Source organism: Meleagris gallopavo, chromosome Z, assembly GCF_905368555.1.
Source record: "Meleagris gallopavo chromosome Z, MGAL_WU_HG_1.1, whole genome shotgun sequence".
In the NCBI taxonomy this organism is placed as follows: domain Eukaryota; kingdom Metazoa; phylum Chordata; class Aves; order Galliformes; family Phasianidae; genus Meleagris; species Meleagris gallopavo.
The window spans coordinates 20,936,354-20,963,383 of record NC_139435.1 but is presented as its reverse complement, the minus strand read 5'-3'; the positions used below and the strand labels follow the sequence as shown (position 1 = coordinate 20,963,383).

Sequence of the window (27,030 nt, the reverse complement as noted above, 5' to 3'; positions counted from 1 at the left end):
AGCTCTGGCTTTGTTGTGTTATGTTGTGGGTTTGCTTCTGGGGTACAGCTGTAACTTCACCCAGTCTGAGAGCATAGAATTGCATGGAGTAATTGCCTCGATAGTTTCCACAGCTGAGAAAGGGTACCTATATGCCTTTCAGGCTCATGTTTTACAGTACTTCCCACAGTGAGAGATTTCAGGTGAAATTCAGAAACCTGAGGTAGTGTGAATACGTGTCAATTAAATAATAAAAAGGACAACATCAATTTGGTTCTTATCTAAAACACAGTGTTTTCTCCTTTTAAAGTTTGCCACTAAGCTACCTTAGAAGACACTTAAATATTTCATGACCCTCACAGTCCATCTTGTACATGCAAGCTGACTGGGCAGCTCGCATAACACAGCTGCACCAGCTGAGCTCTGTCAGCTCACGATTCACTCCGTATGATAGCTATCTGAAAACATCTTATGCGCAATTCACAAAAGTTTAGATCTTTTTGTTTCATAAAAACTTTGCTTTTTAAAGAAAGGAATAATTATGTAAGCACTTCAATGATTTAAAAAAAAAAGAAGAAGAAGTAACTTTCTCCATTTTCTGCAAAGAATTCTTAGGGTATTTTTCAACAGATTCCATCACTGACCAAAATATAAACAATAAAAAAAAACATCAAATGAAGGAGATGCTGTAAAAAAAAACAACGACAAAGCCCTTTCTATTCAAATCCAGAACTTCAATTAAAAATGTCAACATTACAAATGCTAAAACATTTCAATCAGTATCAGCTCTTAATTATCATACCAGGAAACTCTTTCTCCATCTGTTTTTATAAATTATAACCTTACACTTAGAAATTACTCTCTACATGCAGTAAACTATAGGTTGAGCTTATAGACCTGCCTGCAATTTAGGCAGCCCAACACTTCCTTTTATAATAACCAGATTTTAATTGCTTTTAAATTTGCCATATTATAACTATTTGACCTCCATGCTGAACATATTCCACAGTCTGCTTTTGGGGAAGAAAACTTATTTTGGCTGTTTAAAATGTATGTAATACCTTGACCTGGTTTTGTATTTCAGTAATTGAAAACATTTGGTGTCCATGCTTTAGGGCACACATTTGATATTTGGCAGATAATTTTGTTTTGAAATATCCTTTTGGTTATTCTCAAGAAAATAGACTTACTTACTCAGATTATATACCTATAAGAACATGCAATTCAGTAACATTTCTGACAATTCAGAACAATTTAGTAACAGTATACTTTAACATTCCTTAAATCCCCTGAAATGCTAAATCTCCCACAACCCCTACAGCAGCCTCAACTGCAAATGAAACATTCAACCCCAGACAGGGCCTCCCCAGGCCACAGTCACAGGGCATGAGCTGGGCATTCTGTAATAGCAGCTGGAAACTGACTCAGGCTGCAGCAAGATGGAACAGCAGGACTGCAGCAGAGCACTGTCCCCCCTGCCCTCAGTGACCCACTTCCCAGCAACAGAAGGCACTGGGAGGGCGCTCCCTGAGTCTGACTCTGATGGAACAAACTCTGAAGGCACCAACTGAGGGACTTTTCTAGATCTTAGACTGAATGCTACAGTAGGCTGTTGCACATAAATCGGTGTCGTAGAAAAGATTATCTAAATAGCATTTCATTATTTCCTTTATGTTTTTAATGGACTGTGCACACACAATTAAAAATTGAATGTACTTTTAGCCCTGTATTTTCTAGCGCAACTCAATTGTTGCGTCCCTGTGAGATGCGTTTGAACCAGATATCATTTCTTTCTATGCCAGGGACTTTTTTTCTTCAGAAGTGACATTCTATTAGAGGCAACTGCATCAGCACCTGAACTCCATGGAGCTAATGGCATTAACTTCTGTTCTGCTCAGAGAAAGGGCCCCAGCACTCCTCACCTATCAGATTCTTCGCTGTAAGAAAAATAAGTGCCAAAAGCGATGAATTGCAAGGCTCAGAAATCAAGGCTCTTTAATCAGCAAAGTATTTGCACAAATCATGCTCCAATTAGGGGTGGATTGGAGAGCGGGATGTGCTGAACTGGGCAGAGGATATACAAAGTAAATAATTCTCTTCACAGAAATTTGTTTGGGGCCTTTTCAGTCACCAAAACTGTATTAGTCAATAAAAAATGTGATATACTTTTTTGAAGCTCACCTTCTCCAGGTCTAATTTTTTATATATTAAAGGGGATATTGTCATCCATGTTAGAAAATGCTTTAAAAAATAAGAGAAGGATACAAACCTTTAGATACATCAGGAAAAAGGAAAAAAAAAAAAAAAAACCCACTCCCCCCAAATCAGCTTTACTTAAATAATGAACTTTGGGCTCTGTCTTTCAGTGTGTAAAGTTGTAGCCATAAAATATAAAATGTTGTTAATAAATACAAGTTACACATAGATGAGTTACACATTGTGCTCAAGGAAAAGTTACGGAGCTTTTTTTTTTTATTCCCTATTTTTCTGCCAGCAGAATGAACAAAGTACTTGCAAACTAGAACATTTCAAGGTGGAAGTAGCCACAATGAAGGTGAAGAGGCTTCAGAGAGGCATGCCTGCTTACAAAATACAAGGCATTCCCAGTACTGAGAAAAAGGCACTAGGAAAACTTTGTCATGCCCAGCTCATATTTGCATTTTCAGAAGATTCAGGTGACAATCTGACTGAAAATGAATGAAGAAATGTTACTTTAAGCTATTCTCTATTCTGAAGGCTATTTTGGATGTATTAATGATGTATCAAATGAATCATACATTATTCAAAGATGTGTTGTTGCTTACTCTGAGGTATCAGTTTGCAAGTCACATATTGAAAGTTATCAGACAGGGGAGGAACCATTCTAGAGTTCTTACTACTATACTTTCTTCTAAATTAAAATGACACAGTTCCATTAAATCTGTATGAGAAAATTAAATGCTATTTTCTTCGACAGCTTATTGATTTTCATCCGTATCTCTGACTGCAGCAATATTTTACAAATAAAATTATTATCTGGTTTATATTAACAAACTAAACAAACTTCCTGAGCTACAATTTCTTCCTTAAGGGTATCTAGCCTAAGTCAAAGGAAAAATAGCTTGTATAAAACACGTAACACCTCTAAGTTTTTTTATACTAGCTAAACACTAAGCTCAAGAGATAAAATCCTGAGTGAGACCTCAACACTAGAGAAATTAAATGAGGAATATATTTCCTTACATTCAACATTTTGATTCTGAAAACTCTCATTCTGCTACTGTCTACATTTTCTGCTTTATTATAATAGTTTTGCTCAAACCCAAAGCTGCCTTCTATTTAATGAAGTCAGTAATATATTTAAGCCTTCGATGCAACTTTCCATTTTAATGAAATTAATGTAATACATAATTAAATAACAGAAACGTTGTATCAGCGATTTAAACATCTTTGTTATTGTGAAGAAATAATCTAGGTAGGCATCTTTTTTTTTTTGCTGTTGATGCTTCCAGCAATGTTAATAAAAAAAATTTCATTATCAGTTTTTAATATTTTAATTTATAAATATTTAAATAATAATTTAAATAAATATATTTTTTTTTTATATTTATTGATAACTAAACACTTTTTATTTCCATAGACATATCAGGGATTTCTCTGGCAAATCCTCCTACAGTGGCATAAGAAGTCACATCCATGCAGCTTGTAAAATAACATACCAAGTACAGAGCATAGCTTATAGTGATCAAATAGAATCACTATAAATAGAATCAACAAATAGAATTTCCATTCTCCAAACCCAGGTAAGCATTTAGGAAAGACCTGAATAGTTTTTTTTCCTCTTTTTGGTTTGAGACAGTCAATTTCAGTCTCTGCTTCGGGTGTGAAGTGACGACCGAAACAAAAAAAATTGACACCACAAAGCTGCCCTTAAATTTTCAGGATTAGGAGACCCTCTTGTCTTTGGACAGCAGCTAAAAATGACAGCCCTTCTACTGCAGAATTCATCTGTCTCTTAGATCCCTGCTAGTTATCTTCTAATGTGAAGATGCTGGCAAAGATAATGGGATACAGAGAAGTCAATTCTCACCATTCCAAAGAGGGCGATTGTTCTTATTCAAGAATGTACAATGCTCAGACCCTGGCCTTGGCTTTAGACATGCTTTCACAGGACTTAGGCAGGACTCTCCACCTAATACTGATTTTTTTTTGCCTTGAAGCCTATGGATGAGTTACAACATATGACTCTCAAGGAAAAGCCCTTGAGATACAGTTAAGTGACTAAACTGACTGAAATCTTTTATGACGTGTAGACAAATCTTTCCCTATAATGAATGTGTCATTTCCTGTGATCCTGGATCATCTCCTGGAATTCATCACCAAATTCTTAGTATTTTCTCAGCTGGTGATGAACAGTTTTTAGATTCTGTACTTAGTTTGCACACATTTCTATGGGAACAACCACCTCAGTAACATGTCATTCCTTCATCACAGAAAGCATACTTTGTATACCACATTTATGTTTTACCTAAGCAAAAGTATTGACCCTCAGGTATTCTCCTAAAAGAATTTACTCACTGCAGTCCAACCCAGACCACATTTTCCCTGGCAAACCCACTTAGGAAGCTTTTCTCCCTCTTTATCTTTGTAGCAGACATGTTTCTAGGCATAGATCTACTCACAGCTTACCACACTGCATAGCAAATGGCACAACAAGAGCAATAAAATTAAATCAATTTGTGATTTAAGCAATTTCAATCAGAATTTGCAGACTTGTGTCATCCCTAAGGGATGAGAGAGATGAAAGCCAGACACCTTAGATTTCTCAATGTATTAATGAGAACTCTGTAACTGGGGGGAAAAAAGTGACTTGGCTTTTCAGTGCCATCATAGATCAGAATTTCCTCCTTCAGGTTAACAAGTACAATCTGATGTTTCCAGTAGAATTAATGTGCACACAGAAAACAACCTGGAGGAAAACAAAAACACAAGCCAGCAGTGTGCCCAAGGGACCAAGGCCAGTGCCATTCTGATCTGCATCAGAAACTGTGCGTCCAGCAGACGTAGGGAAGTGATCACTCTTCTGTACTCAGCCCAAGTAAGAGCATACCTTGAGTACTGTGGTCAGGTATGTCCCATCCTCACTGCTAGGATATGGAATTGCTCAGTGCATTCAGAGAAGAGCAATGAAGCTAGAGAAGGTAGTAGAGAACAAAATACATGAGAAGAAGCTGAGAAGATTGGGGTTATTTAGCTTGGAGAAGAGGAGGCTCAGAAGAGACTTCACCCCTCTACAGCTACCTGAAAGGAGGTTAGAGCAAGGACAGTGCTGGCCTCTTTTCTCAGGTGATAAGTGATAGTACACAAAACAATGGGCTCAAGTTGAAGAAGACAGTGATTTACAGGTGAATGAGAAGAACTTCAGGTATATTATTTGCCTATATTCAGATTCACAATTGCTCATTAACTTCAGCCTTAAGAAACAGAGCGATCTACCGCTGGGCTTACCCAGGGTTTACCATGTCTGATGAAAAACATGCAACAAACCTTTCTTGGTAAAGTAAGATTTATGGAATCAGAGAATTTTGAAGTGAAAAAGGATGACAAAATTGATCTGATTTTTATTTCACCTGCCATTCCATTTCACTGACATTATGAATGAACCCTAATATCTTGTGTTTGGGGAAAGTATATCTCGTAGAAGAGCATTATTTTTCTAAATGTGAAGACATTAAGAATAGACAACTCCATCCATCTTCTGAACAGTTTTTTTTTCCCCCCATTATTTAGTCTCCTTCACCACTAAAAATGCCGTTACTTTCTCTTTCAAAGAACAGCCTCAGCTTCCAGCTAACATTCTCCTACTGAACTGAAGAATTTTTTAGTATATGATGTCAATACCTAGACTATGATTAAGTCTTCACAGAATCTTCTTTTTGCTAAGCTGAAAAGTAAAGCTTTTAAAAGTATCTCTTTGAAAGTTTTCTCCATCTCTCAGGTATGTTCTGTGGCTCTTTTTCCACAAGCAGGTTCATCCGGTACTGTAGCAGATAGCTAAAAGTATATGCCTCAGAGGACTATTAATAGGCACTTTCTTCTATATTACTCTGATCTTCACCTTGTACTTTGCAGGGTCTTCCTAAAAAGGAGAATGGCTCTATACACTCCATGGGTTTCTCTTGCAAGATTGGAACTTCTTGTATGTTATTATGAAAATACGCAAAACCCATAGCCTCTAAAAAATCCTGGGTAGCCTCTAAAAAATGCTAGGTAGCAAATTTCAGAGCTTAAATCTATTCTATATACAAAATAACATGTGTTTATTTGGAATAAAAAGTCCTATTAACTTCACTTTAAAATGTCATCAGCAAAACTGAATTCCAAAATATGTTTATTTTACTACTGCTATAAACATTAATGTAATAAATTAACCCGCTATTAAGCAACATACTTGAAGTCATCCATCAAGAGACTGCCTGTTATTTATATAGTCTCTCATCAATAAAGATTGAACTGTCTGACAACTATGAGCAGTTTCTATATACTTACAGAAGTCAGTACTTCCTAGAATACCATTCAAGAAAGCTTTAACCCTCATTTCTGTTTACTATTTTGCCCATGCTACATACATTTTTAGGATGAATGTACAAAGTTTTCAATTATTAGAATTCTGTGGTACCACTTTTTTTGATTTCTTGCAAATTTTATCATCGGTGATTTTATATTGCTTTCAGATCTTCAAGCACTGAATGTTGATCATGGCTGAACCACGATGAACTGAGACCACTGTAGAACCACTGACCAGTGTCAAAAATGTAATTCCATTCCAACAACTACACTCTGAAAACAGATCAGTAGTTCTTAAACCACTGCGCATTTTGACACCATACTGCTTTTTTCCAAATGAAAATAGACAGCACTAAGTCAAATAACCCTTACCTAAATCTTCCCTACAAATACTTTAATCAGCCTTGTAAAGAGCATGACTTGTTTTTGTAACATCACTTACAGTCTACTAATTACAGTCATGGTTTAATTCTCCAGATTCAAAACTACATAGATTCTGATTGTTTTGCTGAAGACAGATTTCAAGCCATGTGACCAATAGTCACCTATTTGCTCTTTTTGAACACTGTAACTAATTAGCACTGTTCTAGTGTGATACCGTATGTGTGGTACTTCAAGATAAGCAGCACTGTGAAAAATCTGTCTCCAGCAATTCTTGTAGTCTGTAGAGTGCTAGTTTCTCAATCCTACTCATTCAAAGATGTTTGTTCTTAGTAGATGTTGCTTAATATATTCCTTACTTAATAACGGACTGGAAAATACCCAACTGTTCTTCTTTGATATGATTACATGATGTTGCTTCTTTCTAAATATAGAAGACAAACAGTGATTAAAAATCGTATTTTTGCGCCATTAGCAAAATTAGCATTTCCATCTATTAAAGGTCAATAATACAAACAGGATTTATTAGTTCTTAACATATGCTACATCTTACTGGCTGCACACCTTTACAGTTATTTTTTCTTGATAGTCTGTTTTCTTTAACATTTTAACACTTAAAAATTTCTCTACAGCTGTTTCCTACTCCAGACCCAACTTCTAGGTTTTTTTTTAATTTTTCATTAATGGTTTTGCTGGTGAGCAGACCGGTTCTTAATCAGAACTGTTCTCTTTTTTAAGTTGTGAATATTTATGGCCAATTACATTTTGAAGATGTACTACTCTCATTCACAATTTTAATTCCACTTGATTTTTTTCACTAGCCTATTTAACAGTGATATATTTAGCCCTTTTAGTCCATCAGGAGTATAACTTAAGCAAGTATTGGTTGAGTCTATCCTTTGTTAATCAATACTGAACAAAATTAGGTCATGTTATTGGTTTCTAGGCAACCACTAACTTGCAATTTATTTAACTAATTCATCTTTATCTATTCTAGCTAGGTCTCAGATATATAACATATTTTTATATCATGATTAGTTATACAAGACTTCCAGCATAGGTCCCGCAACTGGAACTTCCTCTGTACAACATCACATTTTTTCCTTTCTCCAGAAGAAACTATTACTTATATTAATGAAAAAAATACTGATGAAACAAAAAACCAGCTTCAGATATTAGGAAGAAACATGAGCATTTAAGCAACAAGCTGATGCAAAACCGCATGTTCTCTGGCATGCAAATAAAAATACAAAGAAATTATTGAGAGACTAATATTACTATGTTTGGTTTCTAAATCATTAAAAAATTGCAAGGCAAAAATTTATGTTTTTTGGCATGTAAATAAAAATATAATACATTTATTCAGAAACAAATACTAACGTTTTCTTTCTAAATCGTTTTCTAAAATTGTTAGCTTTTTATAAATCATTATGCATTAAGCTACTGCCTTTTTCATGATGTCTTCCCAACATTCACCCCAACTATTCTACAACTATTGGCCAAACACCCTGTTTAAACTTAATTCTTCAACCTAGTATTTTCCTTCCTTGTCCTTTGATGTGCTACGACATCATTTCTTGATGTCTAGTCTTTCTAATCTCTCTCAGTACTTGATTTAGTCCCCAATATCCCTAAACATGCAACTCCAATTCAGTAAATCTCTAGTTGCTAACTCTGTCCTTAACACTCCTAATTACCATTCCCATCACTACCGCCAAAGGTAGTTGGAAATCATTTTATTTTTCAGAGGGAAAACAAAGACCTTGACTTTGTGATTTGTCTCTTGCTGCAGTAGTTTTACTTCTTCCATAACAAGTGTCACCAGTCCCTGTTCCCTTACCATCTCTTAAAATAGTGTTTAACAAAATAATTTGTCAAAAAATATCAGCACTTGACTGACCCCAATTATTGATTATAAAGAGGATGCTTTTATATTAATAACATACAGCACAGAGCTCTCTGGATGGGAAAACTAGAGAAGTACAGATTCCAGTTGGTCTCTACATGGACTCTACATCTTCATGCTCTTCTTAATAAGTCAGCAAAATAAGCAACAGCCACCATAGCTCACAGAGCAAAATTTAAACCATTTAAACCTTTTCTTCAGACTTTTCATATGGCCTGCAAACAATTAAGACAGTCTGCATGCTAGACTTATATCAGATGACCAGCAGCAGGGATAGCTGAGGCCACCACCTCAGCCACCAATTTGTAACCTATTTGCATGGCCAACTCATTCTGTCTTTTGCAATAAACCTGCAGAATGGGAAAGCCATTACTGGTAACCACTTATTGAGTGCTTAAATCAATTCTCTCCCACATCTCCCATCTTATCCCTTCATGTTCTTTTAAAGCTTCTGTAGCCAGGCCAAAGTCCTATTTGAATTGATTAGGAAGAAAAAGAAATTCTAAATACAGAGATCTAAAAAGATGCATTATTCACTTGAAAATGCAGCTGCTTTTTAGACTAAGATTTCAAGTTACTTTATTGTTATTTTACAGTGAATACCTGAAATTGGGTTGGAATTAAATGGGCTTTTAATGTTTTGAAATTGAATTCAGTGGAAGCATGGGTCTAGCAAATATGACACAGGCTGTTTTTTGCCAGATACTGATGTCCTGGCATGTTTGGTAATTGTTTCTGTGCAGTACTAAGGCAATTAACTTGTGTTTCTAAAACAGAAGATTGTGATCATATTACATGCTTTCTTTGGGGATTTTATGTCACATGTTTGGAATAGTGTCAGAATAAAATGTTTCACATCCAGAAAAGGTTTCATGCCTATAATGGAGAAATGCAAAACCAGAAAAGTGGCCTTTATCCAGGTTATCTTTTCCATTTCAATATCAATTCTTTACAGCTTCAATTTGATTCAATAGGTTTTCAAGGGGTAACATAAAAAATGTCAATTTACTTTGATACATTAACACTTTAAGATGATTCCAAGCCATTTTAGAACATTACAGATTCCTTTCTTGAGAGCAACGTTAGCCATAAGGTGGTCTTAATTGCAACGTGATGGAGACCTTTGGAGATGGCTTCTACAAAACAAAATAGCAGAAAACAATTCCTTGGGACAGATACAGATTATAGTATTTACCTCTGTGGCCACGAATTGGTTTTAGATTTTCTTCTTCCTACACACCTGGATATCCAACTGATATGCATACAATCCTGTGGGCATTTTCATATACATGTAAGAGCAGACATTTTACTGCACTACAGTATCTTAGTTAATAAACAACTTTGCTATAGTATAGTTATTATATACTTTGTTACACACATACCCTGAAGAAGAGAAAAATAAACAAGTCAAATTATCATCATCAACATAAGTATCGTCCCAAATTTAACTTTTAAATGTTATCATCACATATTTTTGCTTATAACTACTGCATTTGCATCTATCCTGATAAGAGTCTGCTGGCTTTTGCAGAGAAAGGTCTCCCTCATGTGGAAATCTGCCTGGAAGCTGCAAAAGAAACACTATATTTCATGACTTAATAGAACTCCTGTTGCTTAGTTTTGGAAAGTAGCACTAAGCATCTTTTTAGAACATCTCAGTTCATTGGAAGGTGAATGGAAAAAAACCTTTCATAAGATAGGATCACAAGAATTTTAAAAAGCTTATTCAAAATGAAAGCAAAATACTCACAAATACCATCAGAATGTAATGGAAATTAATCAAAAATTGTATGTTTAAAAGATAATATTGAATCCACCAGCTTTCCTAGCTTTCCTAGCTTTCCCTTCTACAAAATAGCATTGAAGGGGTTCTATTATTTGCTATTATCATGCATCACTTGCAGATGACCTTGTAGAACTCAGACCTAAAACTGTAAAAATGTTACAAGCATTGGAACTGAATTAATTTTTCATATAGTCTGATTATGATAGGAAAAAGATGAATGGCTTTAAACTAAAAGAGGAGAGATTTAGATTAGATGTTAGAGGGAAATTCTTTACTCAGAGGGAGGTGAGGTGCTGACACAGGCTGCACAGGGAAGTTGAGAATGCCTTATCCCTGGAGGTGTCCAAGGCCAGGCTGGATGGGGCCCTGGGCAGCCTGAGCTGGGGGGGGCAGGGGAGTTAGAACCTGATGATCTTTATGATCTCTTCCTCCCTTTGCCATTCTATGACTCTACATCCTGGAGTAAGCCTGTAGTCAGTATGTTTTTGCTACAAACATTTGTGTTTCCTCCCATTCTTTTCTCAAAGTGAATGCTTTCAATTTTCTTTCACTAGAAAAAGAAGAAAACAATTGCATTCACCAGGCACATTTTCTTACCTTCCAACCGAACAAATAAAATACGAAATATGGTTACAGATAAGATTCAAATGTTTAAAATATATTAGCTAGTAACCAAAATAAAAGCATATACATGTTGTAAAACCAAAATCAAAGTAAGTATAACATCTAGTGATAAGTGCATTTGGACTAGCAATTCAGCTTGTAAGATTCATTCTTCCCAATCTTGCAGAAAAAAAAATGGGAAAATAATTTTTAATTACTTTCCTACACCCTCATCTGAAATCATCAAATCTATGAAGCTGTTTAGTATTACTTCTGCATTTCAGTACACTGAAGAGGACAAATAGGAAAACACGTATCCTCAGCGGGGACACATCTTCCTTACTTTCCTTACATATCTTTTTTCACAATCCAACTGTATGGGGCTGCTGAATCACAGCCCGAACCTCTAATTGATCACCTGAGGTGAACAATGAGTCAGCTACGGGAGCACAAGTGAAGGCAATTCACCTGTGCTGCAGGAAGGGGTGGAACCTGGCTCCACCTCTCCTAGACTCATTTAAGAGCTGACTGCCAGTGGGAAAGGACCTCTTCTGGAGATCAGCTCCACCAGAGTCTATTTTGCAAGCCTAGGATAAGGTGAGTGTCTTTCTTTTCCTACTCCAATATAATAATTACATCAGCCAAGCTCCTGGATATACTATGCCAACTGTATATTCATTGATGGTACACTATACCATCTGTATATTAATTGATTGTACACCAACCAAAGCTATTTTAATTGCTTTTAGTACCACTATTAATATAGTTTGGAAAAGAGAGGCCCTGAGTTTTGATTAACAACAACAAAAAAAAAAAAAAAAGGGAAAAAGATGAGAAAATGATAAGTGTCATATTTTGATTTGTTGTCGTTCTATGAAGGGAAGAAAAGTAGCTTAAATAATGGACTTTCTTTAAAAAAAAAAAACTTATGCTGTATAAGTTATAAATAATACAAGAATTTAGCATGCATCAAAATGAAATATACAGGCATCAAACAGGTATCTATGCTGTAAAGCTGTCTTGTCCAGGTTCTCTTTCTTGGAATTTGTTAGAAAGCTAGATGATGAAAACATGATTAAATCAAACACTTGCACTCCACCAAAAAAAACTTGTGAGCCATTGATACAATAGAAAAATACAGAATATAAATGAATGTTTCTTTTATTGCTGGTAATGTCCCTTTTTATCCCCAGTTTTAAAATTCATTCACAAGACAGTTTAAGTGCATCTATTAAAAGAGAAACAAGGCATCGTATCCCCATAGTGATTAGTACTATAACAATTCAAAAAAGAAGTTACCACATAAATCTCTCAACTTCTGCACATCTCAGATTTTTTTTCCCCTGATGTTCACGTTCTGTAGTCCTGTGCAATTTAAAAATCACATTTTTATTTCTAAAAAACATGAAAAAGTAACCCAATTTGTCTAAAATGATACACAGTTAAAATATGAAACACACTGACATTTCCAGCTCATTCCATACATGTATGTCACTACAAAGGAACCATAGTTTTACTGACCACATAGTCCCTTACTCAGTAGGAAAGCTCTCTGGCTTGGTTTACGCTCCAAGAAATTTTGAAGCATATCCATCCCATCCAAAGATCCTCCGGGTTTCAAAATAAGATTTCTGTATTTCATCCCTGCCTGATAAAAGGTAAGGTAGAACATTAGTATTTCTTAAATTAGAAGCTGCAACTTTTACATATTTGTCATGTCTAATTGTGTAGGTTTTTAAATACATCTCCTCTCTTTCCAGATTTTCTTAATACCAAAACAAAATATGCCACAGATATAAGTTAAATCTGCTGGAAGAGTTCAAGATAGGAGAAATTTAATCTATCACCTCACAAATAATTTCTCCTGTGGTTTTGGATTATTTTGGGATTTACAATTACATAAACTTGTTTAAGTTATGGAGGTCATTCTATAAGCCATAACATGGTCAGTAGGCAGGCAAACAGAACCTAAACATCCATTCTCCCTCAACTGATGATTTCTCTTTCTTCCATATGTATTTGAGGAATGACAGTACAGAGATAAACAGAAATACCAGTGAGGAATAACATGGCCCATACACACATTTTATATGCATAACTATTTAATATATACACAGACAAACATGATTTCCCAATTAAAGTACGTTAGAGTAATGGAAACTCAACACAGTTTATATTTTGAGCAAGAATAGTATTAATGCAGGAAATTATTGTTAGGAAAAACAAAATGAGCTTCTTAAACAATATTACATGAAGACATTCTTAAAAAGAAAACATTTATAAGAATGTATCTGGAGAATTTGGGGCCTCAGAGACATATGTATGAATGAGGAAATATTTTTTCATGTAGAAGTCCTAGATGCTTTTAGTATTAAATTAAAAAATACTCTTCCCTTCAATCATTTTCCCTCACATGTCAAACCTATGAGACAGAACTGCACTGCTTCCTGATCACTAGTGCAAAATCAAGCTGAGGTATTTTTACCTGATGGACTTCCCATGACTTCTTTGCATTGAAAGAGCAGATGGAAAAAGCTAAGTGAATAAGACAATCTATCACTGAAGAAGGACTGCTTGTATTTTGCTATTTGTGTTAGTTTCCTAAAGGTTTATAGAAAAAAATGTATTGTTCCTCTTGATGTAAAAGTGTTATTTGTGTAAATATGCCTTTTTGCTGCTGTGTTTCCGGTCAGCAGATTACTCAGTTCTAGAGAGACCAGAAATAGTATCAGATAATGTGCATGGACTTAAGAGTTTGGCAATTAACAATGTTAGTGTTTGCTAAATAATTGTTACAGATACTTGCTTATACGAGTTTCAATAACTTGCTCAAAACAGGAAGAGAAGTCTTATTCTAACAGGAAGAGGCAAGCCAAATTTCTAAAAACTCTTGTCGTTACACTGTAACTGACTTCCTTTCCTGCTGTTGTGAAAAGTAGTCTGAAGAACTAAGTATCTACAAAAATCTCACTAGTATCTAGCATCTTCTTATAAAAGACAATTTTCCCACCCTGTAGAACACTGTTACACTTAAATAGATTGCAAGTAAAAGAACAAGTAAAAAGAGAACCAACTTAAGAGGATAGTGCTGCCATGAACAGGAGAGCACATCTCCAGGAAGTTCCCCCTGAGGTTATGTGAACATCCAGACAAAGTATGTTTGCACACATCAGAGAGCGAGCCAGGCACACACATGCCCATGCACGTGAATACACATACACAAATAACCATTTTTATTTCTATCTTCTTAGCTGGAACAGGAAGCTTCCCTTAAAAGAAGCACTAGTTGCCTCTTAGCTGCAAATATCCACTTAGTCCTCATGTAACTGAACTCTTCCCAAAGTGCCTATTCAGAGACTGAGAAAGAAAACAAAAACCTACACAAAAAATTGAAATAAACTGCACTTTCATCTCTAGGGTGTAGTTGAAGGTCACAGAGCAGTTCTGATAAACTATGGCTCAGAGTTTTGCCTGCACAATCACTCAAAACAGTTCTGAAGGCCAGGACTAACGGTAACAGGAAAAAAAGACTGTGATTACCCTGAAGGAGCATGCATTGTGTGAAGAGGGAACTGGCAGGAAAATCAAAAGATCATTCCCATGACAGAGCTGTAGCATCTTCAGATAGAATTCCAATGCTATAACAGTTGAGAAATTAAAAAATTGTCCAAATTGGTAGGACTACTGACTACAACACTGACTGTCCCTCCCTTTTTCCTGCTGGAGGCAGAAGAGGCTGAAGAATTACAAAAGAGAAAAAAAGCCCAGTAAATCTAAAATCCATCAGTGACTCGAACTTCAAAACTCATGTGGGAGAAAAAGGAGGAAAAAAAATTAAGTTGTAGTATGCTGTGAAAGAACAAAATAAACTGTATTTGCTAAGTAACACTTAAATAAAAAAATACCACACATTTGAGGCACTATTAATATTCCATAGCGGAAGAATACTTATCTACTCTTTCAATGGAGAAGTATGTTTTTTTCTGTTTAAAACTAAAGAGGAAAGTATTAAGATATATGTATATATATATATATGTTAATGTCTTAGAAGTCATAAAGCAATGCAAAATGTATGACTCCATATAATAGTTATAATAAAACCCACGCAGTCCTCAAAATTTCAAGATAATTTTCAAAACAAATTATTTACACATTGCTTTTTTTCCTGTTCAGTTGAACTTGACAAGAAATGTACTTGATGTTATTTCTATGCAATTTCTATTGCAATCTCTAATTGCAATAAATGTGTCTTCAGACATAAAGCACAACAGGAATCTTCAAAAGAAAGTATTTGTTACCTACTTTCGGATTCATTATGCCTTCTTTCTTAAAGCAGCTATAAAAGATATCCATGGAAAACACTTCACTCCAGAGGTATCCATAGTACTGTCCGTCGTAACCACCTGCTAGATGCCCAAAGGTAGCTGGCATGTTTGTTCCTTAAAAAGTAGGTTCACGTTAATTAATTTAAATCAAATGCAATCATTTCTTTTATGTATGAAAAATACAAAATTTGAAGAAATCAATACAGAATTTGTATGAGATAATTCAAAACTACTAACATAACAGTTCTGAGTACATCTCTAAAAGCATCAGACATATTTTGGTGACTACAAAAGGAAAATTCCATTTTGGTCTACTTGGACTTCTGATGCAGATGTGACAGAACATTTAATGTGATATTCACATCATCTAGCTCCAAAATATAACTTTTGATACCTTCATCTTCCTTCAGAAGAGATCTTATTCCAATTTTCAAAATAATTATTTTTACAAACAACAACTTTGATTTTTTTTTTTTTTTTTTGTAAGCCATTATTGGGATAGGAAGGCATATTTAAAGTATTTGGGCATACTGTACTGATATACCTGGGGTTGCAGGAATTCCTAGGATCTCCATACAGCATTTGGCATATTCATCTCCAGGGTCAATAGATGGCTTTGTATGGAGCGCCTGGTCAACCTTGCTCAAAACAATCTGGCGGAGGGTTAAAAAACCTGATGGAATAAGAATGTTCAATTTACTAATACCAAAGGAGCTAGAGTTTCTTCAGCACCTTTCATTCAAAAATCTCAACAGACATTCTAAATTTTTAGAATTTTAACTACAGAAAAAACTTTGAGTTATGTCATGTCCATCCAAACGCTTCAGCAAAAAAAAAGAAAAAAAACATAGGAATATTTTTGAATCGCCATTATAAGGTCCATATTTTTCAAGTGTTACTTTCCTCACAGAGCAAAGACTAATAAAAGCAGGTATTTTAAAAGCAAATATCAATATTTAAAATCGTGTTCTCAGTGTGATCAATTCCAGTTACCATTTCATACAGAGCTTGCACAGATGATGGTAAGTGTATGGAATGACACTGCCTAACACACCACAAAGAATAGCAAGAACTGCTGCTGCTGTAGGCTCTGATATTTTGAAGAATGTACAAGATATGACCCTCTACTCTGCATAAAATGCTTATGTAGTTATAGTGCCTATATTAGCTGAAAGGACAGGCACTTCTTGTTCAAGATAGAGAAGAAATATGAAATAAACAGCAGTGCTTTAATGACATAAATTGCACAATAAATGATGCTGTGCGGGGAGCTCTGATTACAGGGACAGAGTGGAAAGAGGAATATAATAACAATGAAATGAGGGGCAATAACACTAAATTGGTCTTGCTAATCTTGAGATAAAGACAAGGTGGAGACAACTTGTGTAAAGACAGCAGAACTGGGACCTTGGTTTGGGAACGCACTGTACCTTCTGAAGTGGAGAACACGGACTTACGATTCTGGATTCAGAAGTTAAGAGGATATTTGAGCAATGGAAGGCTGCAACACTTCTTGTATCATGTACGTAAGCACATTTCGTAAGCTTGCAAGCAACGTCCATTTTTGTCAAATAACACGTGCAAATGAAATGTATAACGTACATGCAGAAAATCAGATACTTCTATACTAATAATGCACTGTGTCTGCCCGGAGCTACTAGAAAAAATTGGAAAACCAAGGCACTCTCTCACCCAGCATTAAATAAATGGAGTTGCTGGGAGGATAAAAAAATAAATAAAATAAACACAGGGAAAATTGTAGAGGTGTATTAGTCGTTTGGATAAGCCTGGAAAACCAGAGCTGCTGCTGTTCCTGCATGCAGTGGTATACGTCAGAAAAGCCTTTATTAATGGTTGTAAGCAAGCAAATAAACTCAGGAATTAAGACAAGAAACTTAACTTTTTGGTTTAAAGTGCTCACTTAATTCTTGATAGCACTGGCAAAGATAGTGTAGATAAAGAAGAAAAGTAATGGGCTTGTTATGTTTTATAGATGGTAATTTCTCTGAAGTTTCCAACCAAATTTTTAAACGTAATTCATTTTTTACACACACATTGCATGAGAGAGACAGATACCTGTATTCGCCAGTCTAGAGGCAGCTAGTTTCTCAAGGAGAGCATCTGCAACATGGCTCTTATCTTTGTAATGTCTTGACATTTGCTGTAGTGGTTCTTTTTCCCACACCCAGTTCTCAAACATTTGTGAAGGTACCTCTACGAAATCTGTTTCCACATTAGTACCACTAAACCTGGCAAAATCAGTCTAAAAAGAAAAGCCATTGTATTAAATCAAAACAGGAATCAAGATTTCTGGAAGAACGCAAACTTTCAGATATTGAAATTTCATTGTTTCAATTAAAACAAGATTTTGAACTTCAAAGAAAGGACATAAATACATATATTAGACAACTAAAAAGCAACAGAATAGATTATGCAGTAGTTACTTACTCCATTCTCTGCTAGTGATTCTCTACTTCAATTTTTTTAGTACTATTCTTTTCACCTCTCAGGTTAAGACTGCAACACAAATATTTCCATGTTGTCTTATGACAATTGGAAGATTTGTTAATTGTTATAAAATTATGTTATATTACCCTCAAGTAAAAAAAATAAACTCCAATAATACACTTGTAAAATTGTTTATTGTATTGCAGTCTAACATACTCATTCACAGATTTTACATGACCAATTTACACTATCAAGGTTTTCCCTAGTAACTGTCTTCTTTCAGTAGATACAAAGATAAGTGAAGAACCATCAAACAGGAATAGACTAGTGATAGAAGCAGCTAGATAAAAGGCAAGGAGCAGTGCAGAACTTTGGTGGCCATCAGATACTCTCTTTTACTCAAGCATAACTGTACCATGCTAACAAAAAAAAGAAAGAAAAATTTGTTCAGGTTCTTGATTAGCTGTCCTTCCCTAATATCATAAAAAGATCCTGTCTCTACTCTGATATTTCACATGCCAGCAGACTCCCAGCACATTACTGCCTTACTGCCCTCCAAACACTGATCTTTACCTGCTGCTCACAGATTCCCACACAGCTAGATCCTCCTATATTCTTTAAACATCACGTTTTAACATGCTTAAAAAAGAAATTAGCAAATGAAACAAGATACTGCTTTGCATGTGAAAAATCTCAGAGCACAGGATGTTCCTATGTGTGACACAGAAGTTATTTGCTGGTACATACTAATCCATTCAATTATTCACATAAAAATACAGCAGCAGTGAGCGCAGTAGCAATGCATGCAGAGGACAGCACAGCAGTGAGAGACAATTGGAAAGAAAGCTCCCTGACTTATGTGCAGTTCTCAGCAAGTGGAGGTGCACATTGAGGTTGCCCAGACAGGGCTCTGCAGCAGCCGGGAACATCTTCGTCAGTTTCCAGAATTTTGCAGTAATGCTGAATGTATCTAATTCATAAACACCTTTCAGGTAATTGAGGAAAAAGAACAGATTTTATTTCTCAGTTTCTTGATTTATTTCTCGATTTCTGAACTGTCTTCAGGTGAAGATGATTCATCACTTTCATCATCACTTATCATCACTTTCAAGATGCAAAAATATAAATGAATGCCTAGCTACTTGCTCTAAAAATGAAACTGGAAATTTTATAACTTTATTGATACCTTGACGCAAAATCTGCAAAATAGTTTCACTTTTTTCTGGTCACGGGAGAATCCTGACAGTGAGATGTGAGAACAGAAAATACAACATCTCAGGCAAGACCTGCTTTATGTTTTTAAACAGAAGAATGATAGCTCTCAAGTGTACTGCAAAAACAATGGTGGTTAAGGACATAATTATATGAATTCATAAACCATTTGCACTAATGAGGATAGTAGACTTTTTGTTTGTTTCTGAAATTCAGTATGCTACAAGGAGTAGTAAAAAGACATCCGACAGCTGTAACAGAAGTCACTACTGATCACCTTCTCTACCTTACACGTGGATCTATTTAATCGTCACTAATGCAAAAATGCAAAAGTAAATGTTCTTTTGAAAATGTTTTTTGGAAAGTGTACTCACTTCTGTGTTGTTTTTAGTGGAGATCAAGAACAGACAAAACAACTGGTCACCTTGAAATATAACCAAACAAGTCTACATATACTTTGCTAAAATTATAAAATTGCCAAAATAAACTTATCTTGGAGGCTACGAAAAACGTAAGAAAATTGAAACTGAAACATCACAAACCTGTGCACATATCTGATGCATTACATGACCAAACTCATGGAAGTATGTCTTTACTTCATCATGTCGCAGCAGTGACGGGCGATCTGATCCTGGTTTTGTGAAATTGGTTACCAGAGCAGCTACGGACATCATTCTACTGCCATCAGAGAGAAGACAGCCAGGCTGGAGACCAAAGCATGCTGCATGCCCATACTTTCCCTCTCTGTACAAGAAAATATTTCAGAAGTTATCTTGAAATTGCAATCCTGTTTACCATAATATTCAAGAACAAGTTCAATGAGCTGGTGTCTCTTTAAAGCTTTAAACGAAGAAATTATGTCTGTTCACTAGGATAACCATACAAAAGTTTTATTATGACTTCTATGAGTCACTAGGCTTAAGATTCTGCTTAAGAACAGAAGAGGGGATAACAGTACCTAAATAACACTATTTGAAGATTCACAATAGCATTTACAAGAATTTGATTTTTACTCAAATTACATGTACTTCAGATGCCAATTCTATTTTGAACTACTCATAAACACTGTAACAAAAAGGGCTGTGTTCTATTCTCTGAAGCAGTTAACTTTCCTTTCAGTATAGGAACAAAAGAATACATTTTAAAGCATTTGCAGTGCAATCCAAGTTTAGGAAGAATGATTTTGAAACTTTTGCTCTAGACACAAGACAATGGGTAGTAAAGGCAGAAATGTCTTATTAACAAATGTCTTTGGAAATTCAAATTATACACAGAAAGGAGAGAACAGACAAATAGACAAAGTAGAAAATCTGTGCCTACTTTTAAAGCAAAATATATATACTACTGTATCCACTAATTCTCTTTACTCAGAGAAGTCTTAAATAAATTTGTGCTTTAAAAAAATGCATGAACATACCAATTACTACAAAAGAAATTAAAAAATAGCAAGAAACAGACCAAAAAGGAATAGCTGAGAACAAATTTTGTCAAATCAGTTGACTCCCTTAACCTCTGATAGAACCAGATCCTGCTGCAAATAGCTAAAGAGCAATAGTGATTAACCTAGAAGTATATTTCAAGGTGTGCTCAACAGCAATCTTTTTTGGGTCTTGATCTATCTGATGCCCTCTTTAGCAGTTTAGAGAACTAGCTACACAACAGGCACACAAAGTTTAAAGAGGAAATGGGAGAAATGATAAACAGTGAGCAGAGAGGAACAGGACTGATGTGAACAGTTAAAACATTAATGAGAAGTAAAACATGGTATTTCGGTTAGAAAGGAAAAAAAGAAATAGTGGATAACTGACTAGTCAGCAATACTACACAAAATGAAGACAGTTTTGATAGTTCAAAAAGTGAACATGAGTAGGAAATATGTTAGTACTGAAGAAAAAAAAAAAAAAAAAAGACAAAGTAAACTATCTGAAAGCAGCCCAACAGCAATAGTCTCACCAGTGGGACAAATATTTACTTCCCAATTTATTTAATTTCACCCACACCAGAAACCCACTAAACCAAGTTCATTTTAAACATACATGTAAAGCACTAAGTCATACCGAGGATAAAGGTCCAAGTAGAACTGTCCTAATGTTTCTCCTGTTGAACTGTCCTTTACTGTATAAAGAGTAACACTGTCATGCCAAACATGAGCACTTTCTACTTCCTCAAATACAAGTCCAAGTAGCTTTTGGTAAATATTCAATAAGCCTTCTGTAACAGCCTCAATTGGGAAGTATTCCTTCAGCTTTTCTTGATCTATGGAGTACTTCAGCTCTTCTGTTTTGTTCATATAATAATGAAGATCCCATGCATTGATTCTTCCATCATAATCACAGTTTCTCTCTTGACACTCCTTTTTCTTCAAATCTAGAATGAATTCTCTTTCCTTCTCAACCAATGGCTTTAGCTTCTCACTCAAATCATCTGAAACAAAGATTGTCTTTAAATCAGCTTGTTCCTTACTATAATGTATATTCTTATAAAACACAATCACATTTATGTAACATAACTTTAAGTACTTGTCCCAAAAGGTATGCTTGAGTTTTCTACATGTTGATGAACAGGAAGCAAATTGGTTTCTTGTCTTAGTGAGTTTTAATACATACATGCTGTAAACAATGTACAAATCCAGAGAGGTTTAGCAGTATGGTGAAAGGTTCTGGTAAATTCGGACTTATTCAAAGACATCAAAAAATGGAATGCAACACTTGACACACAAAGTAGCACCTGACACATGTATTTTACCTCAGCTAACCTCAGTTTTTTCAATGTGTTTCCACAGAAGCAGCCAAACGCTACTAATGGTAGTTATTGGAAGTGCAACAAAGGATTCCAACACTTTTTCTGAGGTCATTTAAAATCAGATTCTGATCTACTTCTAGCTATAGTTCTATGAACTATAGAACAGCAATAAACCAAAAACCTTTGGCTATATGATAGCTATCTACTCTTCTACCACAGCTACTGTATATCAAACTTATTGACCCCAGTTTTTTCCAATATAGCTTTTCTTGGAAAAGGAAGGGTCATAGCACTATGAAACCAATACACTGAATACAAAATATTTAAGTTTATTGAAACTCTCTTGAAGTACATGCTGTGTTTATTGCATTCTGAATATTTCTGAACTACCAGACACTTTTCTTTAGGATTTGAGGTTAATGGTCTGTCATGGCATACGGAGTGTAAAAGTTTAAGTATTGGCACTCCTGTTTCTTGTATGACTATAAAGCACTGTACACTTGTATATGACTGATAAGTACTCATAGTTTGCAGCTCAAAATACACTAAATTCAGAGTATGTCATAGGGCAAAATGGTAGATTTTCCTTCTAGCCATAAGATCAACTTACGAACATTGATTTAAAACATGAATATATATGAACATAACATAGCAAATTATACTGTCATGCTTGTAGCTGAAGATCGAATAAAATTACTAAATTAAAGCTGACAATTTGATGAAAGTTCTCCTACCAAAATTATCACAAAATATTTTTGAATAGTAAAATATATACGATCTTGTAAAAAGCTGAAGTCACCACCACAATAATCAGGACATTTTGAGGTATGTCAGCTTCAAAACAAATTAAAAAATCCACATAGTATAACGTGGACAGGCTGGAGAACTGGGCTGAAGCCAATGGGATGAAGTTCAACAAGGCCAAATGCCGGGTCCTGCACTTCGGCTACAACAACCCCAGCGATGCTACAGGCTTGGGGCAGTGTGGCTGGAAGACTGCATAGAGGAAATGGACCTGGGGGTATTGATTGATGCTCGGCTGAACATGAGCCAGCAGTGTGCCCAGGTGGCCAAGAAGGCCAATGGCATCCTGGCTTACATCAGAAACAGTGTTGCCAGCAGGAGCAGAGAGGTGATTGTTCCCCTGTACTCAGCACTAGTGAGGCCGCACCTCGAGTACTGTGTGCAGTTTTGGGCCCCTCGCTGCAAGAAAGACATTGAGGCCCTGGAACGTGTTCAAAGGAGGGCAACAAAGCTGGTGAGGGGTCTGGAGCACAGGCCTTATGAGAAGAGGATGAAGGAGCTGGCAATGTTCAGCCTGGAGAAGAGGAGGCTCAGGGCAGGCCTTATTGCTCTCTGTAACTACCTGAAGGGAGGTTGTAGTGAGCTGAGAGTCGGCCTCTTCTCTCGTGTCATTAGTGATAGGACCAGAGGGAATGGTTTCAACCTACGGCAGGGGAGATTCAAGCTGGACATTAGGAAGTATTAGTTTTCAGAAAGAGTGGTCAGGCAGTGGAATGGGCTGCCCAGGGAGGTAGTGGAGTCACCGACCCTGGGGGTGTTCAAGGAAAGACTGGATGTTGTGTTGAGGGACATGGTTTAGTGGGAGCTATTGGTAATAGGTGAACGGTTGGACTGGATGATCTTTTAGGTCTTTTCCAACCTTGGTGATTCTATGATTCTATGATTCTATAATCCTACTCAGAATTACGAAAATATACTGGATAGAAAAGAGTTCAAAATATTGCAAATGTACTTTAAAATTCAGGCAATTTTAACAATTACAAATCAAAACAAAGGGTAAGTTAATTTATAAATACACCCACAATTGAAATTGCCACAGCACAAAGTGAGAAATGAGAAGGAATTAAAGGTAAAGGAAGAGACGCATTTTAACCTCCTTACTGTAGTATAAACAAACAAACAAACAAACAAACAAAACAAAACACTATCACCGAACAACTTATTGCTGTACAAAATAGTTTTGGGGGTTTTGATAATATGTGATATCTAAATATATAATCTTCTTCACTAAAATGAGTAGAAGTGCCCCAGATCAACAGAGTGGCTATACAAATCTGCACCACTGTCAAAGTACTTGTCAGATCAAATTCCATTAGAGAGCTTTTGTTTTCAGGAGTCCAGTCATTCCCAATTTATTTTATACAGTTCATTGAACTAGTATCATCACATACTCAGATTTTTTATTATACTCTTTGCTGTTGTGTCAATGTTCAGAAAGAAACACTTAAGGCTACATGGGCACAAAAAATTGCAGCTAATGTAAAGGGAATGAAAAGCTGCAACTGTGCTGCAGCCTTCTAAACTGAATATACTTCAGCAGCACATGTTATTCTGGTTCCAAATAAAGATAACTGCATTTTGCAGCAGAGAATATTAACAGCTTTTCTATATTGGCTGCCTTTAAGCAGTTATTTTCAGATTTTTATCTTATACTTCCGTACTATGGAGCAATTTGTACAGCTATGATATAAAAATCAGGGGCCCAGAGGCAACAGACAGATAGATACTATTGCGAATCATGTATTTCAGTGTTTCTTTACTGAGGAGCCATACTACTAGTGCAAATATTAAAAGATCATTTATAAATTAAAACAAACCTAAGAAGGTTGTTACGTTATCTGTGCTCTTTGCAGTGTTTACCTCCAAAACAAAGTTGGCGTGTGTATTATAACCAAGCAGCTCTGCTACTTTTGCTCTTAGTGGAAGCAACTGCTGAAGAATTTTGGTGTTCTCCTGAAAAAGAAAGCAAGCAAATCTGTGAACTGAAACCAGGAAATCTATGTTATCAAAAATTACATAAATATCTGTAATCATTGCAAATAGAAAACGTATAAAATAAGACACTTTAAGACATAAATATAAAAAGAAAACATAAGTTTAGCGAGATTTTTGAAATTTTTCAAAGCACTTGATCACAAGTAGCTAGACATCTAGCTTTCTAGTCAATCCGAGCCATTACATTCCCTACTATAATTAATCTATTTCAATTAATCGAAAGATATATCAGTTGTTTTAAGGATAACAAATCCCTGATTCTTGCAAAAATATTATTTCATTTATCAACCATTTAAATGTAAAATATGGCAGGGACACGGCTGACAAAATTCTTAATTGCTTGTTAGTGGTTAAGACAGATCACAAAGCTATTGTGCTAACATTCAAAGCTTATCTGCTTGTTTGTCAATGTTCTGGCAATAGCAGCCAGAGAAAGGGATCTGAAACATAAAAGCCCCAGGCCCTGACCTAGATATTGCAGAGGATCCCTGAGAAGATGAAAACATTAACTGTGTTATCTTGATTTCTAGAAAAGCAAGATTTCTCAGGAAAAAAGAATAAATCAAGGTATGTATAATGTACAAAGTTTGAAGTTGCCCCCCTAGTTACAACAGCATACTCCTTTAAGTGTTCTGACTTACATCTGTTGGTGTCATTTTATCCTGTGATCTTCACATTTCACAGCAGTTCAAGTACAAAAGCACAAATCTAACATTGTTCTCTAATGAATGGTTGGTACAATTGCCGGCTGAAAGACACTTCTATCTTTTCTAGCCTTTTAATTATTTTTGTACCTATTTAGTGTCTGCTCTCATCAGCATAAAACAAATTGTTTGTGAAATCTTCTTTTCTTTCAACAAATTATATTTCCAGATATGTATTTAATTAAATGAATCTTTAAAAAAAATTAGTGTTTTTTTTAACATATAATTAAAGACCTCCTCAAGATGCAGTGTATTAATTTCACATTTAATTGCATTTCATAATTAGAACACATGTTCAAATAATCACTGCCATCCTGAAGAACCTGAAGGTCTAGAGAAGCCATATTCTGACAGTGTCATCTGCGAAGTAAGCGCAAGTGACTACAGAACTCTGTAGAAAAAGTCATCATTTTCTCAAAATGCCACTTATATCAACAGCACTCACTGACATCTTAAGATGCATACATATACACGCATGTGAAGCAAGGAAATGTTGAAGATTATATTAACAGGTTTTAATTTCACAGTACTAAACAATTTACAGAGTTCAAATCTAACATCTGAATGTCCATATTTCAACCCTGTTGTTCCCTTGTAAAAAAAAGGCAATATACAATGTACCTCTTTGCATCTTGTGTTAAAGGCAGATTCCATTTTTCTCCTTGTTTCTGAAATGCAGCACTTCTTCATAACAGGAAAATAGTGAGGATATTTTAACGTTATTTTATATTTGTTCTCCTCAGTCTTCTCTAAACTCTTTATAAAGTCATCAGGGAGGCCTTCTACAGAACACAATTCAATAAAGAATATTTCTCAGAATTATCTACTCACCTCTTTTTTTTGTTGTTGTTACATTATTGCAATTGTTTTGCTGCTACCTAATTTGACATCGGGAGTTTAAACGGAAATACAATTCTTCTGTCTGCTAATACTATTAATACTATTATTTCCTAATACTTGCTAAGCCAAATAAAATAAATTTTGAAACGCTTTACTAGTGAGCAAAAGAAAAAATGTAAAGATACCAGATGAAAACAAATCATGATGTCGGAAAGTAGTTTATATTTTATGCTATGCTCTCCAGAAATGCATCTCTAAGTCTTCTGTTATGTGAAATACATTTATGTTAGGTACAAGTAGGAAATTCTTTACTCAGAGGGTGGTGACACACTGGAACAGGTTGCCCATAGAAGGTGTGGATGCCCCATCCCTGGAGGCATTCAATGCCAAGACAGATAGGACCCTGGGCAGCCTGATCTGGTGAGTGGCAACCCTGCTCACAGCAGTTGGAATGGGATGAGCCTTAAAGTCCTTTCCAACCCAAGCCTCGTATGATTGTATGACTTCTAGATCAATTTAAATGATTTCAGTGACTTAAATATCTTGCATGACAGAAAAGTTGTTCAGATAGTTGTAAAGAACATAACACATGTTGGATTGCCTGATATTGGAGAACTGAGAAAAGAAGCAAGGATGAGTAATGTTACAGAAATAAAAAGGTAGGGCAGATATGCTAACTTTATGCAAGGTGTAACTTCAGTAAGCACAGGTCTACAAAGAGATTTTAAGCATTTGCAAGTTGTGATTCTAAACTTTCCT

At 35.5% G+C, this 27,030-nt stretch overlaps 1 protein-coding gene and 1 long non-coding RNA gene across 6 annotated transcripts in view; one reads left to right on the top strand and one right to left on the bottom strand.

Annotated features, from left to right (window-relative positions):
• Positions 1 to 12,346: 12,346 nt before the first annotated feature.
• The window catches only part of NLN (neurolysin), a 36,878-nt gene continuing 22,194 nt past the window's right edge, over positions 12,347 to 27,030 (bottom strand). For all 5 annotated transcript variants that reach the window (XM_085212555.1, XM_085212554.1, XM_085212557.1 and 2 more), the window contains exons 6-13: positions 26,053 to 26,213; positions 24,550 to 24,685; positions 21,244 to 21,610; positions 19,729 to 19,930; positions 17,603 to 17,789; positions 16,071 to 16,199; positions 15,504 to 15,640; positions 12,347 to 12,849 (exon numbers count right to left, since the gene is read on the bottom strand). In XM_085212555.1, coding sequence (XP_085068681.1) covers positions 12,715 to 12,849; positions 15,504 to 15,640; positions 16,071 to 16,199; positions 17,603 to 17,789; positions 19,729 to 19,930; positions 21,244 to 21,610; positions 24,550 to 24,685; positions 26,053 to 26,213 — 1,454 coding nt within the window. In that variant the 3' untranslated portion in view covers positions 12,347 to 12,714. The remainder of the gene's footprint in view (positions 12,850 to 15,503; positions 15,641 to 16,070; positions 16,200 to 17,602; positions 17,790 to 19,728; positions 19,931 to 21,243; positions 21,611 to 24,549; positions 24,686 to 26,052; positions 26,214 to 27,030) is intronic.
• Positions 16,196 to 26,250, top strand: LOC146542156 (uncharacterized). The gene is made up of 2 exons (XR_014880277.1): positions 16,196 to 17,048; positions 19,040 to 26,250. It is a non-coding gene; the product is annotated as an uncharacterized LOC146542156 (long non-coding RNA).